Here is a 27,594-nt window from a genome sequence, read left to right on the forward strand (position 1 = left end):
GTGGATATGTGCTCCCTTGAGAAATAACTCAAAGAGCAATGTAGGGGAAACAGGGCCATGTGTATTATCTCCAGATCTATCAGCTCCACCTCACCTTATACACACTGAGAATTCTCCCTGTGCTCACAAAATCTGAATGATCATACTAAAAAAGAAGCCTGTAGAAAATTGCATTTAATTTCAGGCTGCTTCAGTATACATGGCAACGCCTATATTACCAAGTCACTATGAAGAGGCTTCAAGTCTCTAAAACTGATAATGAATGAAATACTTATCATGGAATAGGTAGGTAAAGGAGTGGCGGGGATGTTTCAGGGAAGATAAGGGAATCTTTCCTGATCATAGCGTTCCACAGCTGCAACAGAGTAGAATGTATAAAATAATTTTCACAATTACATTAAAAAGATTTTGTTTCGTCAGCCATAGATTTAAAATTATTATAGACTGCCTCTCAAAACAAACTCAAACTCAGTTTCAGAAAACTGAAACAAGAGTGGTAAATAATTTTACAAATATATATTTAAGACTAATTACTATCTGCAGCAGCAGCTCCCTATCACCTATGAATAGTTATATGCATTGCTGCTGTCATTAACCATAACCATATCTCACTTCTTCCATTGATATGGACTGAAAAGAGCTCCATAAAAAATATCTCTCTATAATAAGTGAGGGGGCAATGAAATGTAACTTTCAATACAGTATATGTAAATATAAAGGGATACATTTTAAAGCTAAGAATCCAAGCTTTCATATATACCGACTCATATAGTCTGAACTGACAATTATTGACCTGGAAACTTTGAGTCATGGTGAATAGATAACTATATGAAAATATTGATCAAGATGCAGCAGCTGTGAAAAATGTGATAGGAATAATTAGTAGGTCTCTCTGAACCATTCAGAGGGATGTATTACAAAATGATCAAAGTCTCTTTCCAAATCCACTGCTCACATTATTTCATTCTCTGGAATTCGTGTTACATCTTTTTGAACATGTCTTTTGTTCTTCTCTGACAACTGCCGCCATTTCTTCTTATTGCTTTTACAATCTGAAATTCTGTTAATTATTTTCATGAAAACAGTTTTATCTTTCACTGCAAATATTTTGCCTTATTTGAAAGATGAAATTAAGAGCAATTCTATATAGTCTGGTTGTAATTTAACAAATCCTGCTTAATTTAGCTATTCCTACTGTTAGAAACAGATTAGGAAAGCTGAGAATGCCAGAATCAAGTCATTTTAATTTAGGCAATTCTATTGAAGATGTCAAGAAAAAGAATGCAGGAATTGATAGCTCATGGTAAAGCCATAATTAATTCTAAGGGAAAAAAATGTGGGGTAAAGAATGAGCACCATAGTAAAGCCATTCCTGCAGTAGTGTCTCTTTTGCTTTCCCTTCGCTCTTTTGCTCTCAGGAAGTAGAAACTTCTTTTGAGAAACAAAAGGGTTAGGGAAAATATTAGTAAACTTCAAATATCATTGTTTTAATTTCAGCCAGGCCACAAAAGCTTTCTTTATGGTCTTCAAGGAAATATTAATCAACTTAAAGTTTGCTGTACTTTCTGGTCACAACAGCAGAGTAGGTAGGAGTTGCTTTGGGAATGGATAACTTAGTATTATGTCACTACAGTCATAGGTGCATGGAAGTAAAATAAAAACTGATCTTAAGGTTTCAGTATATTTCCTGCTATGAGATTATTAGTTTCATTAAAGAAAACACAAAGGCATAATAAAGGCAAAACATATATACTTCTAAACATTGAAACTTTGTTTTTCATATAAATTTTGAATGCTTTATGTAGCTTCAACTATTACGAGATAACCGATCAGAAAGAGGACACAAGAAGAACAATTCAGTGAAAACAGCCAGCAGGTAAGTTTATAATGCAATGTAGTTTATAATTTACATTCTAATTAAACCACAAGCTAATATTTTACCTAGTTGGATGACTGGTAATCATACAGTGAAATGCAATGACTATCTTTGCCTCTGACTGCTTAAGATGGAGGCACAGGTAACACCAAATATAATCTTTGTGATACATGACTCAGAGAAGGAAGCTAATGAACATAAAATAAAATAAATATTTCTTTCCTTTCTTTTTTGCATGTTTTCTATGTCTGTGCTATCTACATAGCATATTTAGGGACAATAAAGCTTACGCTCCTTTTATTATTGCAGTATGTCAAATAGGACAGCAATACAGCCATTTAAAAACACAATTGTCTTGAAAAAGAATCTTGTTCTACCATGAATTAAATAGCAATTCCTCTGTTTATCACATATTTTTCATAAGCATTAAAAGTGCAACCTACTACCGTTGTTTTGTTCACAATATTAGAAATGAGAGTTACAGTGTGAATCAAAGAATTGATAGAAATATTAAGACTTGGATTTCATGGCCAGTGAATCCATTACTAAAATAGCACAGTTGATTTTTTTCCCCAAAAAAATTGATCTCTGGAGGATTTGAAAATTGCTCAGATTGGCAGGTTGAGTGATACTAAAGGAAATTGTAGAATTAAAATCAATAATCTATTTGGTGGGGAGGTGTTTATTTATTTAAACGTAACTCGTATTTACTCATGTTCTTTATCACATACAGCCTTGTTGAGTTTCAGACTATGATTTTCATATACGAAGTCAGTTATATTTGTATATTTATACTATCTTCTATCTTGATACTCTAAAATCACAAGGGTGCTGAAAAATAAAAATTGGGACTAAAGAGAACAAAAACTTTTTGTGATAAGGCTTTTTTTTCCATCAGGTTTGTGGAAATCTCTTCTAAAATGAAAGATTGCTCGTTTTCCCTTGATAGTTCAGATGAATATGGTTTTGTAACAGAAAAGTAACAAATTCAGTATAATTAAAGTGATTCTTATTTGATCTTTAGAAGCAAGATATGATAGTGCCATCTTTTTTCCACGACATCATCTGTTCATTGGGAAAGAGTTTTAATTTACCTTGGATAAGAAAAACATTTTTGCCAAAAATAAGTGAAAACTTCATTTTCGAGGGCGCTGCTCAGGAGAGTCCAAGCAAGGGTTAAATACAGCCAATCTGCCCAGAACGGAATTGAAACTTTAAACCACGCCTCTGGTGCTGATTATCTTCACTTTTTTTCAATTCAGCTAGCCCAGTGGACACGCTTCGAGTTTCTCTTCAATTCTAGATAGATTGCTTGGACTCTCAATTATATTACTGAAAGGAAAAGATCATGTTATTTACTTTGGAGCAGGCTTGGTGAGAAAAATTTACTTTAAATCCCAGTTTGGCTTCCCTCTCACCCCTTGGTCCTCCCGGTGTCCCGATCTTGCACGGGCCCCGCAGGGTCACAGACAGCTGTTGGGGAAGCGTGTGGGTCGGACTGCCGACGCCAGCGCCGCCGCAGCAGCTCTGCTGCGGGAGGAAATCCCCGCTGAGAGCTCCGTTGTCATTGTCCGTGCTGTTTACAAGCCGGCATTCGGCGTAGCCCCTCAGGGCTCTCCTAAGCATTAGCGGAAACTTTAAAACGTATGGAGAGGCGGCAGGGAATTCTGACCTCCATTTGGAGCCGCCTGTTTCATTTTCGATTTCGATTTAACCGCATGCCACAGCTGCTCAAGCCTGACTCATAGCAGTAGCCGCATGGAGACCTCATTGACCGGCGATCTGGGCCCCTAGCCTTTTGGACTGAAGCGGCAAGTGCTTGTAGTCACCTGGATTGCAACCCTTATCTTCCTGCAGGCGCTGGGAGCTGGATTTGCTCACGCCATAACCCTGCCTGGCTGAATCTCTTCCTGCAACCTTCTGTCTCTCTTCCTGAGCATTTTGGCTTGCGGTGGGCTACTGTGAGGTGGTGAGTGGAGGTGGTTCCCTATCTGTCTCATTTAAGGCCCTCCATTAACGCCATGGCAGATCAGACCCCAGAAAACCCTGAACCAATGGGGGTTTCCTCCAGAGCCTTCACTAGGCAGGCTGGCAAGGCTGCCAGGGAGGCTATCAGAGGCAACAAACCTTATTCCAAACCCGTGCCTAAGCAGGGATCGGGGCAGGATAAGGACGCCATATGCTATCAGAAAGCCGTAGAAAAACAATTTTCCAAGGCTCAGCAACAGGCCCAAGCTTCCCAGTTAGTGGACTCTCAGGAATCCTCCAGGGGGGTTGCCCTTGCCCAGGCTCAACCTATCTCCAATAGCAATGGGGAAGGCCAGGAATTCTCGCCCACGGCTTCTTTGGCCATGGCAGTTTCACCAGGCCCGTCAATGGCGGATCAGGCCAACCTCTTCGCCTGTCCTTCGGACCTGGAGGAGGGGCCAGCCCCCGTGGGGCCCTTGGCACCACAACTTCCACCCCCCAGGCCCGGCCCCAGGCTTCGCCCAGTCGAGGACCAGGGGCCCAACCTTTCAGCGGAAATGCAAGAGGTCATCAACAGGGCTATTTCCCAGGGCATTGAAGCGGGCATGCAACAGAGAGGCAAACGCAATTGCAAGACTCGCCATCTGGACCCCCAGGCAGCTCCCAGTATTGCATCCTTCTCCCAGCCTCCTCAGTCCCCTCATTCCTCTCTAGCCTCGGAGGATTCGGCCTGGGAGGAGGAGGAAGACTTATTACCTAGGTAGGAACCCGAGTTCTCGGGGAATGAAGGTGGTTCTTCCAAAAAGCCTACCTTTTCGGGCCTATTTAAATTGACCTTCAAAACCATCCTAAGGTACCCCCTCGGCTCTCATGGCCCAAGACCCAGATGATTTATCTGGGGACCTTTTTGAAGAACCTGTGTCGGCCCAGGAGATAGTCCCAGTTCCCAAACTATTCGTCAACATGGTTCAAAAGCAATGGGCGCAGCCTGCTACCATGGCTACCCCCAGCAACAATGATAAGAAGCTTAATACAGTAGATGCCAGCCTGGAGGATTTGCTTAAGCTGCCTCCAATTGATCCTCCCATGGCGGCACTCACCTCTACGTCTGTTCTTCCCCCTGACTTATTAGAGAGGCTCAAGGCTGAGGACAAGAGGACCGAGACTGCTTGCCACAAAACTCACCAGGCAGCAGCATGAGCAATTAAGTCGTCCGTCTCAGCCTCCTTCCTTTCCAGGGCAGCCCTGCTTTGGTTGAGGCAGTTGCTGAGAAAAATTCCGGCCAAGGACACCAAGTTGAGGCAGGATATCAACAAGATCATGGCAGCCACGGAGTACACCGCCGATGCCACCCTGAGCACTGCCAAGTTTGCCTCTCGAGCCTAGCGTCTAATGTCACCACCAGACGCCTCTTGTGGCTGAGACACTGGAACATGGATATGCGTTCCAAGTGGAAGCTTGTCACAGCCCCCTTTAAATCCGCAAAGCCCACCGCCGATACTTACGCAGGCCGCCACTTCCAGTATCGAGCCTTGCCGTTCGGCCTATCATCGGCCCCCAGGACACTTACGAAGATCCTTGCGGCAATGGCGGCCTTCCTCAGATCCCATCCAATAAGACTGCACTGTTACCTGGACGATATCCTCATCCAGTCGTCATCCCACCAATAGGCAACCAGAGATCTGGAGTACACCATCCAGGTGCTTCAAGACCACGGGTTCTCCATAAACCTGGAGAAAAGTAATCTTCTTCCGACAACCAGACTACAACAGCTAGGGGCCATCATCAACGCCGTTTCCTGCCAGGTCTTCCTATCTCCGGAGAGGGTGACCAGCCTCAGGGAGAGGGTCGCACAAGTGCAGCGGTCGCCCCTGGCCAAGGTGGTTCAGCTGTCTCAGCTTCTAGGCAAAATGATCTCGTGCCTGTCCATCGTGCCTTGGGCAAGACTCCACTCCCGTCCGCTCCAGTGGTCCTGCTCCCATACCAAAGGGCCAACGAAAGCAGCTCGACGAGGCTAATCCCGGTCTCCTTAGAGGTACGGCGTTCCCTCAGGTGGTGGTTGTCCCCTGCCCTGACAAAGGGGTCCCCCTTCAAAGAATCCATCCGTCTCACCATCACGACGGACGCCAGCCTTTACGGCTGGGGAGCTCATTGCCACAGTCAACTGGCGCAGGGCAGGTGGTCTCTTTCCGAGGCTGCTCACAGCATCAACTGGCTGGAGCTGAGGGCAGTCAGGTTGGCCCTCCGCCAGTTCCAGACCAGCATACAAGGGCGCCACGTACGGATACTGATGGACATTGTTGCGACAAAGGCGCACATCAACTGCCAAGGGGGCACTCGCTCCAGATCCTTGATGTCAGAGGCCGAAATCCTAAGACGGTGGGCGGAGAAACACCTCCTGTCCCTACAGGCGGAACACATCTCAGGCACGACCAACACCCAGGCGGACTGGCTGAACAGGGCCACAGTCGACCACTCGGAGTGGCGCCTGCATCCGCACCTGTTCCAGCAATTGTCCCAGAGGTTCGCCCATCCGCAGGTAGACCTGTTCGCCACCGCATCCAACACGTACCTCCCAAGGTTTTTCATGAGTTCCACGACCCACGTGCTGAAGGAGTCAACGCTTTGCACTGCCCTTGGCCGCAGGGACTACTGTACACCTTCCCTCCATTACCTCTACTTCCCAGAGTCATCCAGAAGATCCTGTCAGAGGCGGTGGAGGTACTGCTGGCACCGTTCTGGCCCAGGAGAACCTGGTTTGTGGACCTGGTGAGCCTCTCTGTTGAACCACCGTGGTGGATCCCTCCGCAGGAGATCTCTCTCAGCCAGGGGGCTCTTCAACATCCGGAGCCCCAGTGGCTGCAACTAGCCGTCTGGCATTTGAGAGGGATATCCTGAGCAGAGGCAGTTTCTCAGCCAAAGTGATCTGCACCATCCAAGCGTCCAGGCGTCTGTCCACGACCCGGATATATGACGCTACCTGGAGAGCCTTCGCCAGCTGGTGCACTGCTCGTGGATCTTCAGCCTCCTCAGCCTCAGTCCCTGTCATCCTGGATTTCCTGCAAGATGGTTTGGACAAGGGCCTGGCGCCTAACACTCTGCGGCGTCTGGTGGCGGCAATTTCAACCATTCTGGCTCCCGATGGACATTCCTCGCTCGGCCGGCATCTTACCATTCGCAGTTTTCTCAGGGGCGCAACTAACCTGAAACCCCCAGTGGTTCACAGATATCCATCCTGGGACCTCAACGTAGTTCTACGTGCCCTTATCGGGCCCCCATTTGAACCACTCAGAACTGCCAGTCTCAAACGTCTGACATATAAGACAGCATTTTTGGTCACCATCACCTCAGCTCGACGTATTCCGGAGTTGGCTGCCCTGTCTGTCAGAGAGGACTTATGCTTGATTCGACAAGACAGGGTAATTCTCAGGTTGGACCCGTTTATCATCCCCAAAATCAACTCCTGGTTCCACCGAGCCCAGGAGGTAGTTCTCCCGAACTTTTGTCCGCATCCTAGACATCCGAGGGAGAAACGCTGGCACCTACTAGATGTGTGCAGGACACTTCGCAGGTACATCAAGCGCACGGCGGGGTTTCGACGATCTGAATCACTCTTCATATCATTCCAGCCAGCTTCCCAGGGCAGGAAAATGTCCTCCTCTACGATTGGAGGGTGGCTGAGGGCCTGCATCGCCCTTGCTCATGTCCTGCAGTCCAAACTTGTGCCTCACTACATTACAGCACATTCGACTAGGAGCGCCGCCACCACAGCAGCCTGGCCGGCCCAGGCACTGATTGAGGAAATTTGCAAGACGGCTACCTGGACTTTGTTGTCTTCATTTGTCCGAAATTATAAGTTGGACAGCTTTGCATCAGCGGAATGGACATTTGGGAGGCGTGTTCTTCAAGGCATTCACACCGGCAGAGAGACTCTGAATGCTGCTGCTTCCCGCCCTAATGACAATTAGCTTGGGCATGTCCCTTGCTTGGACTCTCCAGAGCAGCGCCCTGGAAAATGACCATTGTCTTACCTGAAGGGTCGTTTTCAGGGCGCTGTGAAGGAGAGTCCACCCCACCCTGGGGTCTGGCTCAGCTGGTGACAGTTTGAACGTTTACGGTTCCAGTTGGTTTGGGTTTCGTATTGACTTGTTTACATTGTTGGACTTCTCAGCGCGCAACAGTTCCACGTCTTCATTGAAAAAATCTGAAGATAATCAGCACCAGAGGCGTTGTTTAAAGTTTCAATTCAGTTCTGGGCAGATTGGCTGTATTTAACCCTTGCTTGGACTCTCCTTCGCAGCGCCCTGAAAACAACCCAGGTAGAACTTTCTGACAGCAGTTGATAATAGCCTGAGCTTGAAATTCAACTCAGTTTTGACAATTTTAGCTGCACAACTAATAAATCATTCACCTTGTCTCACTTTTATAATCATGGCTGAGATTTGCAGCAAACAGTTTAGTCCCCTTAATGCAGAGAGAGAAACCTATCCAAATTGATTTGAATGCCAATTTGCTTTGTCAAATTGTACCCAAATACTAGATCAGATAATTAAATCACTCTCAACCACCCAATGATGTTTTCTTAAGTAACCAGTCTCCCTCTCTCAGGCCTGCAGGATATTTAAATTCTAACACAGTTTCCAAGCTCAGTAGGGCTTTAACATTAGCTTAGTTTGATGTTCTGCCATCCATTGTTGTACAACATAACTTTCACTAGGCAATTGTATTCTTGTGGCCAGACACTTTAAATTCACTGATCATGTTTTATTACATGGCAGTAACTTCTAAGATAGATAAAATGAGGATCAAGATTGTTGTGGGAAATATGCTAATATTGTAAATGACCCAGAGAGTGCTGTAAATCACTATGGGGTGTATATAAGGCTGCGTTCTATTGCTATTTAGTGAAAACTTTTCAAAAGAGAGAAAAGTTATTGTGAGGAGGATAGTATGATTTGGCTAACAAAGGCTTGATCAGGACTATTTATAGATTTGATGACATAAATTATCTAAGTTGAGGAGAGAGGAGTGATATAGTAGGGTCCATTTTTGATTTCTCAAGGAAATTGTACTTTGCAAATACAGTGGGACCTCGGGTCACAAACGACTCAGACCACAACCAAATTGGGTTCCAACCCAAAAATTTGCAAAAAAATTTTTTACTCTAGTCACGAACACATACTTGGATGGCTATCAAATGCGGCTGCAGCTGATTTCCCCTTCCGCGCCATAGAGAAAGTCCTGATCTGCTGAACAAACTTCCACATGTTAAAGTTACCCTTTAATTTCGTTCTCGCTGGCTTCTAACTTGTTTTGTAAGCAACTTTCTCCCCAGCCAGGCAGAATCTTTCCTACCTCCCCAGGAGACCCGCATGATGCTGCAGAAGCCTCGATTACAGCTTTTTTGTTACTGTTGTTTTGTGCACGTGGTGAGGGTTGGGAACAGAACCAAGCAAGCTCTGCAGTTGGGAATTCTGGCAGCTTGGAAGCCAGGATCTCCCCCTGCCTCCCCTCCTCTCAGTCCTCTGGGAGCTGCAGAGAGCGATAGCTCTCTGTCTCAGCAGGCCAGCGTCAGAAAGGCCCTGGCACTCAGCTTTGGAGCATGGAAGGAGGGCATGTGTTGGGCTGCTGCTTCTTGCTGAGGCTTCCTTGCAGAGAAAAAGGCAGGAGGAGCGCTGCAGAAGCCAGCCAGCCCAGCCCAAGCACTCCTGCCCTCCCGCTCAGGTTGTGGGAGAGCCCGGCCCCTAAGACGGCCGAGAGGAAGGCGGGAAGAGCTATCAGTGTTATTAAAAGATTTTACTATTACACTGTGAGTTCTATGGCATAGTTAACTATTTTTGTGCTTAAATATATATATAGGTTCAAATCCCAATAAGGGTATGGCTAGCTGATGAGAGCTAAACAGCTTGAAATGGATCCATACTAGTCTCCCTTTATTTATTTATCAGCACAAATACAATATATATATATATTTGTTTTCGTAGATTTTCACGGGTGTAGGTATGCTGGTTTTGTTGTATTCGGGCCTTTTCCCGTGTAAGGTTGAGATTGTCTTTGCAACGTTTCGGCAGGATCTCACCTGCCATCTTCATTTTTTTTTTAAGCCCACATTTTGAGCCCACATTGCTTGAAGATGGCAGGTGAGATCCTGCCGAAACGTTGCAAAGACAATCTTAACCTTACACGGGAAAAGACCCGAATACAACAAAACCAGCATATATATATATATATATATATATATATATATATATATATATATATATATATATATATATATATATATATATATATATATATATATATATATATATATATATATATATATATATATATATATACATATACATATACATATACATATACACATATATATACATATATATACACATATATACACATATATACATATATACATATATACATATATACATACATATATACATATATACATACATATATATATATATATACATATATACATATATATATACATATATATATATATATATATATATATATATATATATATATATATATATATATATATATATATATATATATATATATATACATATATATATATATATATATACACACATACATACATACATACATACATACATATATATATATACATATATACATACATACATACATATATATATATACATATATACATACATACATACATACATACATACATACATTATATGGACAGCTTTGCATACATTATATACATACATACATACATACATACATACATACATACATACATACATACATTACATTATATATATTAAAAATGATATATAGTTCATAGGGGTCTGGAACGGATTGATTGTATTTACATACAATCCAATGGGAAAATTAGATTTGGGTCATGACCAAATCGGGTTGCAACCAAGGTTGTGGAATGAATTGTGGTTGTGACCTGAGGTCCCACTGTAGGAACAAATTTGCTTTAAGCTTTTTTATGCATTGTTCCTTAACATAGAAATGTTCCTAAACATAGAATAATATTTTATTTTAATTAGAATTAAAAAAATGAGTTCCTATGTAACAGTAGCAGAAAATTTCCACAAAAAATATTTACCTTTGATTCTGTTTTAAGTGCTGTTTCTCAATATTTTCATAGGTGGGTTTTTTTAGCCTTGGTATTCAAAATTTTGTGCTCTGATCATATTAGTTGATTAACGTCAGATGTTTGTTACCTATGACTTGTTTGTAAGATAAAATATTGGTTTAGATTTGCCTTGGTCATAGTCATATACTTCTGATCAATTCCAGCTCATGCCCAATTATATTACATTCCATTAACATAATTCAGCAGATGTTGATATTTAAGTGCTTTCAGGCATTCACATCTTGGACAGCTGTCTTAGAGCTTGGGGAAAAGGCAAACATTTAGAGTTAAATGCTGAACATATGCTTAAATTACTAATTAGAAGCAAGAAAAAAACCCCACCGCATTATCCTTTCTGAGGACAGCAAGACTCTATTACAGATATTTAAAAATCTTTTTTGGTTGGCATAAAGTTCATGAGTCTCTAGAGGCAAAGTGATGGAGCGCATTAAGAATAACTCTACAATTGGACTTCATTTTCTGGCAGGTTTTCTTTCTCAGAAAAATTACAACCTGCTTACTGCAAGTGACTCTACAAGAGGCTCCGAGTTTAAATAAGAACACTTAACAGATGTTAGTATACCACACTGGACATAAGTCTATTTGCAAAAGAAAAGGTTCTCTCCCAGCCCCTCCCCACTCCTGGTCACATTGGTTACTGTTCCTTGTAACAAATGTACTGGCATTAATGGCCTAATCTTAATAAGATGGAATAAAATAAAATAAAAAGTGCCATGATTGAATTCTTCCATCACATGGAACATTTAAGTATATAAAAAGGGATAGTCGTAGCTCTTTTTGGTTAATACAATAACACTTTGAACAGTGTGAAAACAGATGTTTCAGTGTGGGTTATGCTGATGATGTCATTGTTCTAACTAAGCCTGAGGAAAAGCTTCATAACTAGGCAAGCCAATAGCTAAATCCAGTGTAGAATTCTGATTACACTTGCTGTGTTCCACATAACCGTAACATCCACATCTATTTTCAAGTGAATTTGTTTTTATTAAGAGGCAAATTATTTTATAGGCTTTTATAGAGGCTAGAAGGGAAAATCAAAACACAGTTAGAAATTAATTGGTAATACCTTTACAAATGTGTTACATATGTATCCCACAGTTCCTCTAAGCAAAGATTTTATCCTTACTGTACTCCTTGAGGATCTAAAGGCTGAAAGACTTGACTGAAAGTTATGTTTTCTACTTCCTGTAAGAATGCATTTTACTTTTAAAGCTGTGTAGAAATAAATTTTTCGTTACTAAACTTTACTGTCTCCTTTGTCTTAATATTTGAAATATAGCAACAAACAATTTGCAATTTTTAATGAAGAACTCAACTATTACTTTCTGTGGATTACATCCTATATATTTAAAAGGGGGGAGAGAGAAAGAAAGAGAGAGAGAGAGAGAGACCCCTCTATCTATCTATCCATCCATAAAAGCAGATTGTAAGATAAACTCTTATAAGTTAAGACACAATGATTTATGCAACTTTATGATTGAATAGGAGTTTTTTATACAGGTACATATTTCTGCAGTGCTACTTTTTTTAAAAAAAAAAGGAAAAAATGCCTTAGAATCTTTTTACAGTTATATTTCCATTTCTGACACAAAATTGAGTAATAAATTACATTCAAAATAACTATATTTCTGAGAAATAAAACTTTCTTAAAATATGTGTTTTAACAGGAAGTAATTGCTATTTGTATACTTTACAGTTTACTCAGATTGTTAGAAGCCAATGATGTGAGATCTTAAGTCTTCTATAAAATCTGTAAAGTTAAGGAAGAAATCTATGATATTATGTATGTAAGTAGGCATGCAGTCTCAATAAGGAATTTCATTTTCTTTCGATCTTCTACCTTCTTTGTGGTAGAAATGTTTGTACAATTTGCTAAGATAACACTTTTAAAAATAACATCTCTGTTAGAACAACTATTACTCTAGGCTAAAATTGTTAGACAATAATGTACTTTATTTTATTATGAACAATTTATGAGATTTCGGTCAACTGATTTGACAGAGCAGTTAAAGAAGTAGGACATGTAATGTCAACGTGTGTGTGTGTGTGTGTGTGTGTGTGTGTGTGTGAATGGATATCTTTTTTAAAAAGTCAAAGCAGTTGTCCCAATTTGTAAAATTTATCCATATTTATTAAATATATGACAAATCTTAGAAAATTAAGAAATGAGCCCAAGGTTTATGCTTTCTAGGTGGCTCACAGAAAAAGGCTTGTACGGGGGCCTATCCTGAACAGTACAGCTCAAGGAGTCCTCGATTTATGGCCACAATTGAGTCCAAAATTTCAGTTTCTAAGCAAGACAGTGGTTAAGTGAGTTTTGCCCATTTTACGACCTTTCTTGCTACAGTTGTTAAGTGAATCACTGCAGTTGCTAAGTTAGTAACATGATTGTTAAGTGAATCTGGCTTCCAATTGACTTTGCTTGTCAGAAGGTCGCAAAGGTAAATTATCTGACACCCCTAGGACACTGTAACTGTCATAAATAACATGATTGTTACAGTTGCCAAGCATCCGAATTTTCATCCCATGGCCACACAGATGCTATAACCGTCATGTCAAACGTTACTTTTTTCAGTGTTGTTGTATCATTGGTCTCTTAAATTAATGATTGTAAGTTGAGGACTACCTGTATTCATTCCATACAGATACTTTTTTTTTCATAATATAACTTGCCCTGTCTTGCACCAGCATTTAACTCTATAGGTTGCAACATGTTACAAACAAAAAGGGAGAGATGCTTGATGAAAGCTGCCAAGGAATCATTCCTATTACAACAGAAAAGTTTGGTCTGTTACAGAGTGATTAGATATTTCCAGATACTTATTTCAGGTGCTTCAAATTCGGAGTGGACCCTTGAAGTACAGGCATACTGATTTACATTGCTGAAGAACAACTTACATAAGAAAGCAGTGGATGTTATTGTAAATGATCATTGCAAGTGTCAGAGGATTCCCAGGGAAAATTCCCTTGGAATTTATGGGCATACCTGCAATTCCCATAGCAACTTTCCACATTCTAACAGCTTCTAAGTGGAATGCAGAAAGCCGCATTTTAGTTGTAACCTTCAACTAAATTGTGTATTTTCTACCTTTCATTTCAAGCAGTTTTGGTGAACAGAACTGTGAACAAAAATCCATTATGTGAATGGCAGTAGAAGGGCACAGTATATCATTGTATGGGCTGCACACATATAACATGTGGAAGACAATCTATTTTTGCATCAGTAATTTTAAAATTATAGGATAATATACCTAGACAATCTTGCATTTCACGGAATGTCTCTTTCTAACTGTTGTAGTTTCCCTTTTTCAACCTGCAAATAATAATGCTTCACCATTCTTATAATGGTGATTTGATATTTCTTTCTTTTGTTTTATGCTTTTTCACATTGTTCTTGATTCAGGTAGCTTAATTAGGTGAAACTATCATGTGCCAAAAGGGAAAATAAATACTTTGTGGCCTTTCTTTCTTTTCAAGATAGTAGCTGACTTTTAACTTGCATTTTAAAGTATGAATGTTCTAAACCACCCACCATTTTGTGGGATATGTATTGAAGAGGATAATGTTCAATTTTGCAGATTGATTATTTTTTTTATAATAAATACATTTTAAAATCCAAATGACAAGTTGGAGGTTGGAAACCCAGAGTACTTACAATTTAGAAACAATTATCTACATTGCTAACATTAATGTACATGGACGACAGTGAGAATTGAACTTACTGGAGTGCTTTGAGAAGCACAATAGTGTGGACTAATCAGCATTTAATCAGATGTCCTTGTTTTTCCAAATTTGATTTATGCTCATCATTCCTGTGTATGTATTATATTCCAATACAATTTGAAGCTTTATTTTTGAACCACTGTTTTGATCAATCTGCGATCCTTGGAAAGTGAATTTTTGCATGCATTTAATCTCTTAACTGTCAATTGTTATTTTGACATTTCCATCCCCTGCAGTGATCATGAACTTCGTCATGTTGATATTCAGGAAGAGGCCGAATCTCTTGCTTTTTTAAAAAATCCTTTTGATCAGATGTTTCTGGCCTGATGGCAGGGCCGTCATGGAAGGGAAGATGGTATAATGGAGTACAATGAAGTGGCAATTTCCCAGGGAGACCATTCCAAGGGACGGGCAAAACAGCAACAGAGCCCAGAGCTGGATAGGAGGCAAAGCAAGACAATTAGATACTCCCTAGAATCTCTGTGGGCATATTAATTGAGGTGACAATATATAGGTTTAGTCTGGCAAGACTCTATTGGTGTGAGCAAATGTAGAGCTGGGCCTCCCCAACTCTACATTTGTCCACCAATCAATTGTATTCATTTTATTATGAGAACATTCTGAGCACCTCGGAGTTTTCCCAGCATTTGACCTTGAGGAGTTGGATTGTCTCATCAGCTCACTCGAATTCCCATATTCCTTCCAAAGCTTCCCTTGCACTCCCCCCCCCCCCAAGTTTCTGTTGTCAGGTCGTGAGCAAGAGTGTGTGACGAATCAGCCATGACATGAACTTTGGATGGATTGTTCTATATTGTTCTTGGGCCAGACCTGAATCTTCTTTGGATTCTGGGGAGAGAGTTGTGTCATCAGGGATTATTAATGTTCCTTCTTCCAATAATTACTCTAATTTTTGATCCTTCAAGTTTCAGCTTCCTCATGATCACTTAAGCATACAAGTTGAATAAGAAAGGTGAAAAATTCAACTTTTCTACACTCCTTTCTCTATCTTGAACCAATCAGTTTATCCACACTGTGTTTGCACAGTGGCTATCTGATTTGTGTACAGTGACTATACCAACTTGACAGATGTATTGGCACCCCCAAGTTTTCTAAGGCTTTACTCAGCTTGTCATGATCGACACAATTAAAGGCTTTCTTATAGTCAGTAAAGCATTTGTAGATATTCTTTTGATATTCTTAAACTTTCATAATCCAGTGTAGATTTGCAATATGGTCCCTGGTGCCATGACTCCTTCTGAACCAGCTTGAACATCTGGCAATTCTCTTTCATTGGTCAGTACCAGATGTTGTATGATTTTAAGGAGAATCTTGCTAGCATGAAGGATGAGGGCAAATGTGTGGTAATTGGAGCAATCCTTGGAGTCATCCTTTTTTGAAAATGATATGAACATGGATCATTTCCAATCCTGTGATCATATATTAGTTTCACAACTTTTCTGGCAAAAGGTTGTGATTGTGGGTGGCATAGGCTTACGCAATTCTGCAGAGATGTATCAGCCCCTAGGAGCCTTATTATTTAACAATTGGCTAATTGTCCACACAACGTCTTCCTGAAGGATGCCTGGTTCTGTTTCCTTTTCTCTAGTATCGTTCTTGTTGCTGTCATGCAGCTCTTATACATGCCTTCTTTATCTCCCTTAAAATCAAGATTAAGTATTAATCATGCACTCATGCAGATTGGTTGTTTTTTTAATGTTTGATGTCTTGCCTGTTAGATATCCTAAACAGTCAAGAAAATTAATTAGTATACATTTTCCATACACTTGTATGTATAAATGTGCCTTAGGTGGACAATTGTAAGGAACACAATGGAGGATGCCTGAACATTTAATCTATTTACAATGTAATCCTACAAAAAAACTATCTAAACATAATTAAGGCTTCAGTTTCTATTTTAAAAATGTTTTTTTTAATCATTTGGGGGGGGGGGGTGAATAAAATATAGCACTTTATCTTTTCAAAGCTGTACCTGATATTATTATCAACACTATATCCAATATCAGAGAAAAGGAGGGATAAAAACAAAAGGTTCTAGAGCCATCTGCAGGAAGTCATTGATAGTGTGCCAAGGTCTTGTTTCTATTTTCAGAGATGGTCATGTTAGGTGAGACTCTGGGTAACAAGGTAAGAACAAGTATAGAGTTTGCTTCTTGGAAAAATATAAAAGGAGAATAAATTAAGATGCAATTCATTGCAATGCAGTCCTTTTTAAATCAGTTGTTCAGAAATGCTATTGATACATGCAGTTTTTGTATGTGAATAAGAACACTATTATCATTTTTTCTTCAGTGTTTTTCCCTCTGAATTTCACATTCCAGTAGAGTCCAGATGCCATATGGTTTAAAAAAAAAGCTTGTGGTTCTTTTAAAAATTAGGATAATATGTCCATTATCCTGTGGTGTTACAGTAAGAAAACCAACTAATAAAATTATGTCAAAGTTGGGAGGTAGGAAAGTACAAATTAGGGATCAATTATCATGGACAAATCTATCTGTGTGGTCACAAAGAGTTAAAAACAACTTGATGCCACATAATCATCAATCAAATTAGGGGCTTTACAGGCTTCTTTCTGAGGTTTGTAAGTATTTTCCATATGGTGGTTTTCCCATATGCTAAAGTCATAAATAACTTTTCTAAAGCTTTCGTTTTAAATAAAACTCATTACTTCGAAAGTGCTGTTTAAATTGGCATATATGGAGGTTATTCTTCTAATAATACAACTTCAGAGCCATAGTATCCTAGGGAAACAAAGTAGAATGGGTCAAAGTGACCTGTTTGTAATAGATTCAGTCCTCATTGATCAATTATAGCAATGTTCATAGTTATTAAACAATGTAGGGTTAGTAACGTTTCAAGGTCATGTATAGGAGATTCTAAAAATTAAAACAGCAGCCATATTATGTCCTAGTTTTGAGTATAGTGGCTGGTAAGAATTATTTGGGAAAGTTACAAGATATATTTGCTGTGCAATATAATAAAGTATGAAATTCAATTAAATTATAAAGGAGATAGATATTCAAAAGGGAAGAAAGCAATTGTGTTGGTATAAATAGCATATACATAGATAAATCATCTTTTTTTTTAAAAAAATAGCTGCTATTACATTTCAGTCTCATAAATTTTTTCCTCATGACTTAGAATTTTATCCTTTATTACATCTACTCTTGTAATTTGTCACTTAAGAAGAGCAAACATTTTATATACATTTAATATAAATAATTGAATGTTTAAATATGAATATTTGTCCTCAATGCTCTGCTGTTTTGCTTAATGTCAAAAGATATGAGAGAATAAGCAGTACATGTTTGGTCTGCTCATGTAAATTCACATTAGTCTGGCTTTTCCAGCCAGTTTTTCCCCTTTGCCACAATTGTGTTGCCACTGTGATACTTGCAGGCCTGCTTCACAGTTGTACAGCTGATGCCCTGTCGAGGCTTATATCCTTCTTAGTGACAATGAGTGTTCTTGCCAAATGCCAGGGACCATAGTCGCATCTGTTTGTCTTCTGAGCTTGTCTGAGGCTGTTCAGAACACTCTTTATCCAGGGGGCAGCTTTAACTAGGCTTAATACTCTGGAAAGCCCTGTTTGTAAATGTGTACAAAGAGGCGACAAGTTTCTGTTGTCTTTCCTTTAGAATTATTCCCTTTGACACAACTTGCTCGAGTCCCTGTCACCAGCATGTCAACAGCCAGGTTTTCAGGCAAGGTGGTCTTAACAAGTTCTCTACCCCTGCCATCTAGTATCCTGAGCTCCCTGCCAGAATACTGTTTATAAATGATAGCTTGCAGCTATCTATGGATAAATAGAGAGGAATCAAGGGAATTAGCTCTTTTTAATCTTCAAGGCTACAGTTTCATGCTAAGACACATATAGGCTAGGCAGTTGAGTGACATTTTGTTTTCCCAGGTCCCATTGAAGGCATTTAAAATGTATAATTAGAAAAGACATTAATATTTTTGGTAAATATTCATTTAGTTTTGTCATAGACTTTTGATTTTTTTGCTTTTGATTTTTTTTTTCAAAAAGTAAATGTATGCCAAGAAGGCTTTGAGAGAAGCTTATAATAAGATAACTAGGAAAAGTAACATAATAAAAACAATATAAATTTATTATTTAAAGAAGTTGCTGTTATGATTACAGCTTCGGCCCCTATCTAATTTCTTACTCACAGGCATTTGCTTCTCTTCAAGAGGAACTGGGGTTTACTTTCAATGATAATTGTAGCATCTAACCTCTATTAACAGTTTGATATTTTTGGTAGCATTCATAGTGTTTTCTTTAAAAAGAAAGCCATAAAACATTTTCTTTAAAAATACCATAAAACATCTTAAAGACAACTTCAGAAGCACCATTTACATTGAAAACTAGATGGACAAGTGGACTCACTCATTCTGTGTTTGGCTGTAAGACAGAATTTCCCAGGTATTATTCACAGAGTTCATCATAGAAATGGATTACTGTTACTATAATAGATTTGCAACTTGAGGAAAACATTGTGTGTACATAATCACCTCCTTCAAATTGCTTTTTAGATTCACTTTTCTCCATGACATAATGTATCAACATGCAGAATAGCTGTTAAGAGAGCATAGGATATTTTAGTAATAATTATTATTCTATTTTCCATTTCTTATTGTGTTTAATTGTTTTCAGCCTGCTGGAAATGCCTTTTCCTCAAAACAACAGCAAATTATAAAAAAGAAAGAAAGAAACATACTATCAAAATTCGTACCTTGGTTAGTGATTAAATTGCTATGCTTTGCAGAGACAAATGATTCATTTATTCTGAAGAAACAGAGCTGCCTTTCACACATCCATTGATTTTAAATTAAAAAGCAACTGCAATGTTTTGCACAAAGAGTGACAACTATAACAGTAGTCCTTACTTAATGTTGTTTGGTGCAACTTCATTGTATGTGCCAAGCGAGAAATGGAGGGGATCTAAATTCCATAATCTAACTGATCAATAATCTAGATATCTCAATGCAGTGTAACAGATAATCAATATGAGCAGAATTACTTAAGCAGAGCTAGCTATTATTCCTGCTACTAAGGTCTTCAGGTTCAATTGGCTAACTTTATTAATTTTTATCTTTAATCCTATTTGAATTCTGGTTTCCCTCTTTCTCATGCCTTTTCATACTCTTTTCATTCTAGCCCTAGCCTGAGCTATATTTAGAAATTCACTACTTTTAATGCTAAATAATTTTAGGAACTGGTTTCAGCAAAGAAGGAAGGCTTAAGTTATATGAAATTCACATGATTTTCAGTTATATCTGCTTGTAATATTTCCTTTATTTTTAGACATAAATTTAACATTCTCTGAAATCTAATTGGTTAGAACATTTACATCTTTTAAAACCAAACTCTGATTGGTGCAATTAATATTGTATGGTACAGTGGACAAATTGTATATTTCCTAAGAGAACACACCCAATTAAGTCAGTCTGTTGTTGTTCCAAGTCTGTGTGATCTGTTTTTGAATACTCATAGTCCCTCTTTTACAGAAGCTTTCAATTTCTTACATCAGATATTACCCCCAAAGAATGTGAAGAGTTCATTGTTTAGACACAATGTCAATAGCTGACATGGAAGCTTTCACTCAGGCATGAATTCTATATATAATGTAGGATATTGAATTATTTGTTTTTGGTTTGATGTGTTTCGTTTTTGTTAAACACATTAAATTAAATTTATTGGTTACATTACTCCCTAATTTCTGATGCTCTCATGAATATCTTTACTAAATTATTAAACTTTTGAAAAATTGTGAATTAAACTTTAGAAGCAGACAGAGTTGAAGCAACTAGTTTTCATGGTTAATCAGAATCCTCACAATCAGTAGCCCAATGTGTCAGGATTATCTTTATAATGAATATTTGTCTAGCATAGGTCCCCATGGTAACACTGGGGATAATGGAATCCAAGTAAGGGATGTGAGTCACAGGTCACAAAACTTAACATAAAGCAGTGAATACTATGAAGACAAGATTCTGAAACATTTCCACACGTAAGCACACATGTACACACATTATATATGTACACACATTATATAAAAAGGCTGGCACACCAAGCAAAAACAGTTAAGAAACTATCCCCATATAATAGAGCCACCCAATGCATAATTAATATAAAAGTGGTGGTTTTTTAAAGAATCTGATAAGTTATGATTAGTTTAGTTAGTTTTAACCATTCAGTCATTTCTGACTCTTAACAATTTTATAAGTAAGTGTTTTCCATGCTATCCTGTCAAGCACAGCTTCTTTCAGTTGTTGGATGTTTATCTTATTATCAGCTTTGATGGTGTAAAGCCAGCAAGTTCTTTGTTTGTCCCTTCTTCTTGATCCACTAATCATTCCTAGCATTAACAGCTTCTCCAATGAATTTGCCCACAAGACATGGCCAAAGTAAATCAGATGTAGTCTTGTAATTTTGGCTTTAAGTGAAGTGGTTTTATATGGTTCAGCACCTCCATGTTGGTTATTCTGCATATCCATGGTATGTGCAATAATTTAAATCCACACCACAGTTCAAAGGCATTGATTCTTTTTTGATCAGCCATGATTAGTGTCCAACTTTCACACCCATACATCATTACCTGAATGCAGGACAAGAAGCAATGGATGGAAACTAATCAAGGAGAGAAGCAACTTAGAACTAAGGAGAAATTTCCTGACAGTTAAAACAATTAATCAGTGGGGCAACTTGCCTCCAAAAGTTGTGGATGAGCCAACACTGGAAGTTTTAAAGAAGAAATTGGATACTGTATCATGAATTTTATTATATTAATTTCCCCATGTAACAATTTTCTTACCAATTTGCCTCAATATCTCTGATTTCATTGCAGACAGACAAGCGTCCATTTAGGATCCTTATGTATGGGTGATATCAAACGAAGAAGAAAAGCAGCACCGTTGCCAGGACCTACTGGTAAGCAGATTCAACATAATTAAATATGTTATTTAGATGGATGGATGGATGGATGGATGGATGGATGGATGGATGGATGGATGGATGGATGGATGGACGAACAGATACTGACTGACTGACTGAAATATTTTAAAGGGTTTTTAAGAGTTGGCAAAAGGATTTTGAGGCTGCAGTTCCTTTAAACCCTAGAGGGAATTAGTAATTACTGGGAAATTAATTTCATTGACCTTAGTGGGGTTTGGTTCTGAGTAATGTGCATGTGATTGCAGATTAAGTGTAAAAAAAGATCTAAAGCAACTTGTTGGGGAAAACAGTATAAGTAGCTCAGTTATTGACCCTGATCTATTCTTTTCAATGATTTTTTCATGTAGGAAATGTGTTCCTCATTGGAGGTGCTAAGTCTGCTTAGGACCATGAAAATAAGAAAAAATTAATTTTTCTCCTCTTTCCATCACATTTCCTGGGGTTATCTAACTTTTTTCATTCCCTTAGAATGGCTTTGTATTTTCACAGCATTTCAGCCATCACTGAGATAGCACCAGACCAAGAACAATCTAAAAATACTGCTAAACTACCTTGGTAGTAGTAACATAGAAATAGAAAATGTCTAGGTCAGGCCCCTAAGACTACGACCATATATGTAGTAAGAAATAAAAATGCTTAATAGCTGAGGAGAGTATAATATAATTATTTCTACAAGGTGATTTTAACTTCGCAACTTGCAAGTGACAGAAGGAAGTCATTTTATGAAAATGTTTGGAATACTTCTATTTCATCACTTGAAAACGTTTTCAAGTGATGGAATAGAAATAAAGGAAAACATTCCTCAGTAACTATAGAGGAACTATTTGTGGCAGAAAATAATATAATACTTAATGGATAGTTGTAGTTGTGGGATGATGCCCCTGCTTTCCATGCTAAAAGAGACAGTTTCAGTCTCCAGCATATTCCTCTTAAAAATCCGAAAGAATGTTACTGCCAGTTTATGACATCCATTCTAGGCCAGGTGGACCGTAGTTTGATTGGAGTAATGCAGTTTCCTGTTTTCTTGAGTGCCTAAGCTATGATCCCTCTGGATCAAATTGTGTTTAAATCATGTATTCGTTAAATGGCCTCAAACTATTCTATTTCAGTTTTGTCTCCATTTCCTCAATAATAGGGTGGGTAAACTAGCACTCCTTCAAGTACCTGGGAATCTTAACAATGTAAAGTAGAATACCTAAATGTGCTAGTGAAAGGTACATTTCAGGTAGGTGGTGACAGAAATAGTTGGCTCTTCCATCTCAAAGAGGTCTAAAGATCCTTTAGAAATCACATTGAGGAAGAGAGAAAAATCTAGATGAGAGGAAAATCAAGAGTTGCTATCTTTGGTTTTGAGGTCAAGAATTTAATGATATTTTTATAATGGATGAGTTATTTGCTGCTTGTTGAGAAACTTTGCAGTCAAATGGCAGAAATCATGGGCTAATGATATTTCTAGACAATGTGACCATATGACTTAATGCTAATTAATTCTCATCTATATGCACATTTCCTAATAATTGAAGACTTTTTGCCAATACTGAGTTTATTAAAAAGTGGATTGTGCACTTGCATAGAGTTTGCTTTTATTCTTGCTCTCTGCCCTCTACAAAAAGCTCAAATCTGTTAAAGAACCCGTAACCTGCCAGATCACATATGTGGAACATACAAATTTGACTTCTACCTATTAGCATATGCTCTGGGCAACAGGAATGGTTGCCCTTTCAAGATAATATCTACATTCTTGAAATTCTTTCCCTACTACCAATTTTTGCATAGTTCTACACAGAACAAATAAGTAATTGCTAAATAACCTGTGACCCATTGGGTCATTATTCTTTCTTCATACATTATAGATGTGTATTATTTCCTCTATCCTCACAACCCTTAGGAGAACCCAGGTGAAGTCACTGTTCTTCCCCTCCTCTATTGAACCACAGAACTCCCACTTTGCTGGGAAGAGGGGAAAGCAAGGGAGCTGTGAACTTTGAGGAAAACTTCACCCCACTCTCCATTCTGACATGCCCCCAAGGCCCTCTTCCTCCAGGGAGGAAGTGAGTCCATTCATCAACTATCAGTGCTCCCATCAACAGGCATGTTTTGTCTTTCCTCTTTCCACATATAATATAGGCCTAAACATTTCCACTCCCCTTTTAACCCTCAAGAGAGATGCAGTGAAGACTCCTCCTCACCTGACCCATAGAACTGCTTGCCACTTTGCTAGAGGGAGAAGCAACAATTGGAGCCACTGACGATAAGGAAACCCCTGCTTCCTTTTGTTATGTCCCCAAGGGCCCCCTCGATTATTGGTGTTCCCAGTGAACTCTATCTTGCCCATAAGCCTCCAAAAGACACTCTTTCACCACCATTAAGAGAACTCAGATTTCAGGCTTGGTTCTAAAGCAGCTAATGGCCACTTGCCCATTGAGTCTTGCTCATTGAATGCCCTTAAGCCATCTGATTGGGTGCAGGGTCAGAGGAGAAAAAGGGTTTCAGTAAAGTTATACTCTTGGAGAAAAAATGCCTAAGAGTTTCTTTTGCCGTTTAATGCAGTGGGACAGTTGACAGAGGACAGAGATACACCACTCCTATTTTCCCTTGTGCCATGCAACCTACGGGTTTCTAGTAAATAGTTGGAAGCTGTGGTGGCATTGAAGCAGCCACTACTTTGCGATATTTCATTCCCACAGGAGACATGGATTTGGGCATTCTGTAAGTTGGCCTATTTGAGTTACCTTGATTCAATTAATTGTTGCACTATACATTCCAATTTTGCTCAATTGAAGGCTACAAATAAACAAACAGACGGACGTGTTTCAGTAGTATGTAGATTATTTAATCAAATTTATTTGTTGCCCATCTCATGCCACCCAATTTTAAGCAGCTAAAATTATAAATTGCATATGTTGAAATGTTATTATAGAGATATTATATGGTAACCCTAATCCCAATCAATTGTGCCTCTTTCAGCAAAAGAAAATTAGGTATTTGTAACTGGAAGAAGACATACTTCATATTGGTGGATATATTTGATTTAAGTCTTCTGTCTGATTTATTTGTTTATAAAATTTATTACATAAATATTTGAAATTATAAGATCTATCTCTTACTGCCAGACTTATGAACTTAGCAAGCCTATGAAGACAAGGTTTCAGTTGGCACTTTCTTAAATGTCAGTTGATGACAAATGGTTTTCCCTGCCTTTGTATGCAGTGTGTTGAATGGCCTTAATAATGCACGTTCAGAAGATAGATAGCATGATGGAGCTAACATGGAATGAGGATGGAGCTGATGGAATGAGGTTTTCTCTAGATTCTGAATTTTTGTTCGGCATTGGTGTGACTGTGTACTTTCAGATATGTGACAGGGCTATAGACTACTGTAGCTAGAAATGTTATTGGTTAAACATTTATTAATTGTGACAAGAACACCCAATTTATTTCAGCGCTCTAGCTTATTTACTGCTCTTTCACCTTTGTATTTTGTATTGAAAAAGTAAAATGAATATTGATAGAGTTAGCTATTGATTTCTAAATTTATAGCCTCTTCTCAGCCTTGAGACAAAGTCACATACCAATAGCATTGTGTGCATTAGTAACTAAGGATGTAGATTTTATCATACAGCAAAGAAAACTGTTGAAGCAAGAAATTTTTATCAGAGAAGAGCATTTTGCAGTTTAAAAATGTCATCTGTAAAGGTGAACTAAAACAACGAAGAAAATAAGGTGAATTCTGTTAGAAGATTCCAGTCAATAACTGGAATAGAAAGTTTTGTTATATTTTCCTTGGAACAGGAAATATTTGGCTAAGATAAAGTCTAAATAAAGCTTCTGTTTAAAAATTGAGCAACAAAGCAGTGAAACAAAATGCAATTTTCTTCACACGTTGCCCATAGATTACTATGTTTTTTAAAAAAACCTATATGGTTATAACCTAATGCTTTTGTGTTCTTAGGGCAGCCCTAAGTCATTTAGCAATAAATACTAAAGGAATGGATTAGTAGTAAAAGCAATAAATTACCTGTTATAGAAGGATATTCTGAACATCTTTGGTGACTTACTAACCTTCAAAGAGATTTTAACAGATTTTATTGAAAAAGTAGGGCTTGGTTTGGAAGTTATGTATTGGTTTTGATATAAGCATGATACAGATTCATCAGATGTGACTCAAGAACTGTGTGAAATCTGTCTGTATCTTCCTGATCAATAGCATTCTTAAAGACTGTTGTCCCCATATCCTAAATTGATTTTTTCCTGAATTCTGGGCTTGGTTTTCCTCTGTCTATCGCTAGCAGCCATCACAAGAGCCCACAACCATATATACAGAAACTTCATTTCTATTCATAAGGGCAAAGAGCAAATAAATACAAATATCAGTGGATATATTAAGTCCTCAATTAATTTGTCCATAATGCCATTTGTTGTCGGCATTTAGGTCACATTTTATCGGGACCCTTAGTCCACTTGTAACTTTCTAAAATCTGTTTTAATCACTGTTGTGCTTTATTAAAAATGTTTTAAGTTATTCAATTTATAATTAAAACTTTTTTCCCTAAGGAAACTCAATCAGTGGCGTTGATCCAAAGTTTCTAATAGCCAAAAAGCAGTTAACAGGCAATTTTGAACAGTGGTTAAGAAAAGTAGTATTCAAACCTAATGTCATTTCAGAGGCACCGACCATCTTTTGAACAAGTGTCCCAGAGCTCTAAACCCACCAGAGAAACAACAGAATCTTGTCGTCTCCTTGCAAGGAGCAACTGCCTGGAGCATTTGTTGGCTATCTCAAATTCTCTCCTTATGCAGAGAGGAATAGTCAAAGAGCCTGCCTACTCACTGGCTCTTCATTCTTCTCATTCATTCTCTCTTCTGTCAGCTTTGCTGTTCAGAACTATCTTGTCTACCATTTCTTCCACTGGAAGTCTCATGTTCAAATTTTCAAAGTAGTTGCTTGCTTTGAGGTATGAGTTATTAGATTTCTATCTAATTTGCCTTTGCTTCGCACACTTGTACATATTCTAGAAGACAAACAATTTGTGTGGGAAAAATCATACATAGTGTAGAAGTCTTCCTATAAGTATAAAACAGTTCTTAGAAGAGTAAAACAGATTTTAGATATATATATATTTGCCAGCTAAAATTCAAATGCTAGTAGTGGCCAGCAGTGGCACAAAGTTATTAAGCAACATTTGTCCAAAAATTGATACTTCATTTTTTCCCTCTGAATTGCTAAATTACATGAAAGTTGATTTTATCAATTGAAGAACAAAGATGTGTTTTGATTTGACAATTCTCAATTATGATACACAATGTAACATTCTGCTTCTTGTTTCTCAAAAATCTAAAACACAGTTATAAATATTTTCATTGTCTTTAACAAGCAGAATTTAATATTTGTAGTACCAAAACAATGTAACTCATTTTATTGGCAACTCAAGTGTCCATCTTTCATTTAACCAGTATGTCAAGCCTTTTCTCATTTGGCCTTTGTATTATGAAGACTAGGTGTACAAATTAATTCAGTTGTATAGTATTGGTATCCCTTATGACTGAGATTGAATTGTGTACATTTTTTGGAATCGTAAACTATAGGCCTTCAGATAGTAGGACATGTGTAAATATGTTTTCTTCATCAAGGTGAATGAGGCTTTGGAAAGGATTGCCTAGAACTATTTTTATTTGGATATATGTAGTCCTTGACTTACAATAGTTCATTTAATGACTATTCAAAGTTACAACAGCACTCAAAAAAGTGACTTATAACCTCTTTTCACACTTACGACCGTTGCAGCATCCCCATGGTCTTGTGTTTAAAATTCAGATGCTTGACAGCTGATTCATATTTATGACAGTTGCAATGTCCTGGGATCACGTGGGTCTCCCTTTTGTGACCTTCTGACAAGCAAAGTCAATG

At 38.4% G+C, this 27,594-nt stretch overlaps 1 protein-coding gene across 5 annotated transcripts in view; it reads left to right on the top strand.

Moving 5' to 3' along the window:
* The window catches only part of GPATCH2 (G-patch domain containing 2), a 103,874-nt gene that overhangs the window by 69,965 nt on the left and 6,315 nt on the right, over positions 1-27,594 (top strand). For 4 of the 5 annotated variants that reach the window (XM_081942683.1, XM_081942682.1, XM_081942684.1 and 1 more), the window contains exons 8-9: positions 1,806-1,876; positions 21,581-21,663. In XM_081942683.1, coding sequence (XP_081798809.1) covers positions 1,806-1,876; positions 21,581-21,663 — 154 coding nt within the window. Of the gene's footprint in view, positions 1-1,805; positions 1,877-19,386; positions 19,470-21,580; positions 21,664-27,594 lie in introns of all 5 variants that reach the window. The other variant, XR_014174507.1, reaches the window with a different exon arrangement.

The sequence above is a fragment of the Natrix helvetica genome (genome assembly GCF_964273705.1).
Source record: "Natrix helvetica genome assembly, chromosome: 2".
Taxonomy (NCBI): domain Eukaryota; kingdom Metazoa; phylum Chordata; class Lepidosauria; order Squamata; family Natricidae; genus Natrix; species Natrix helvetica.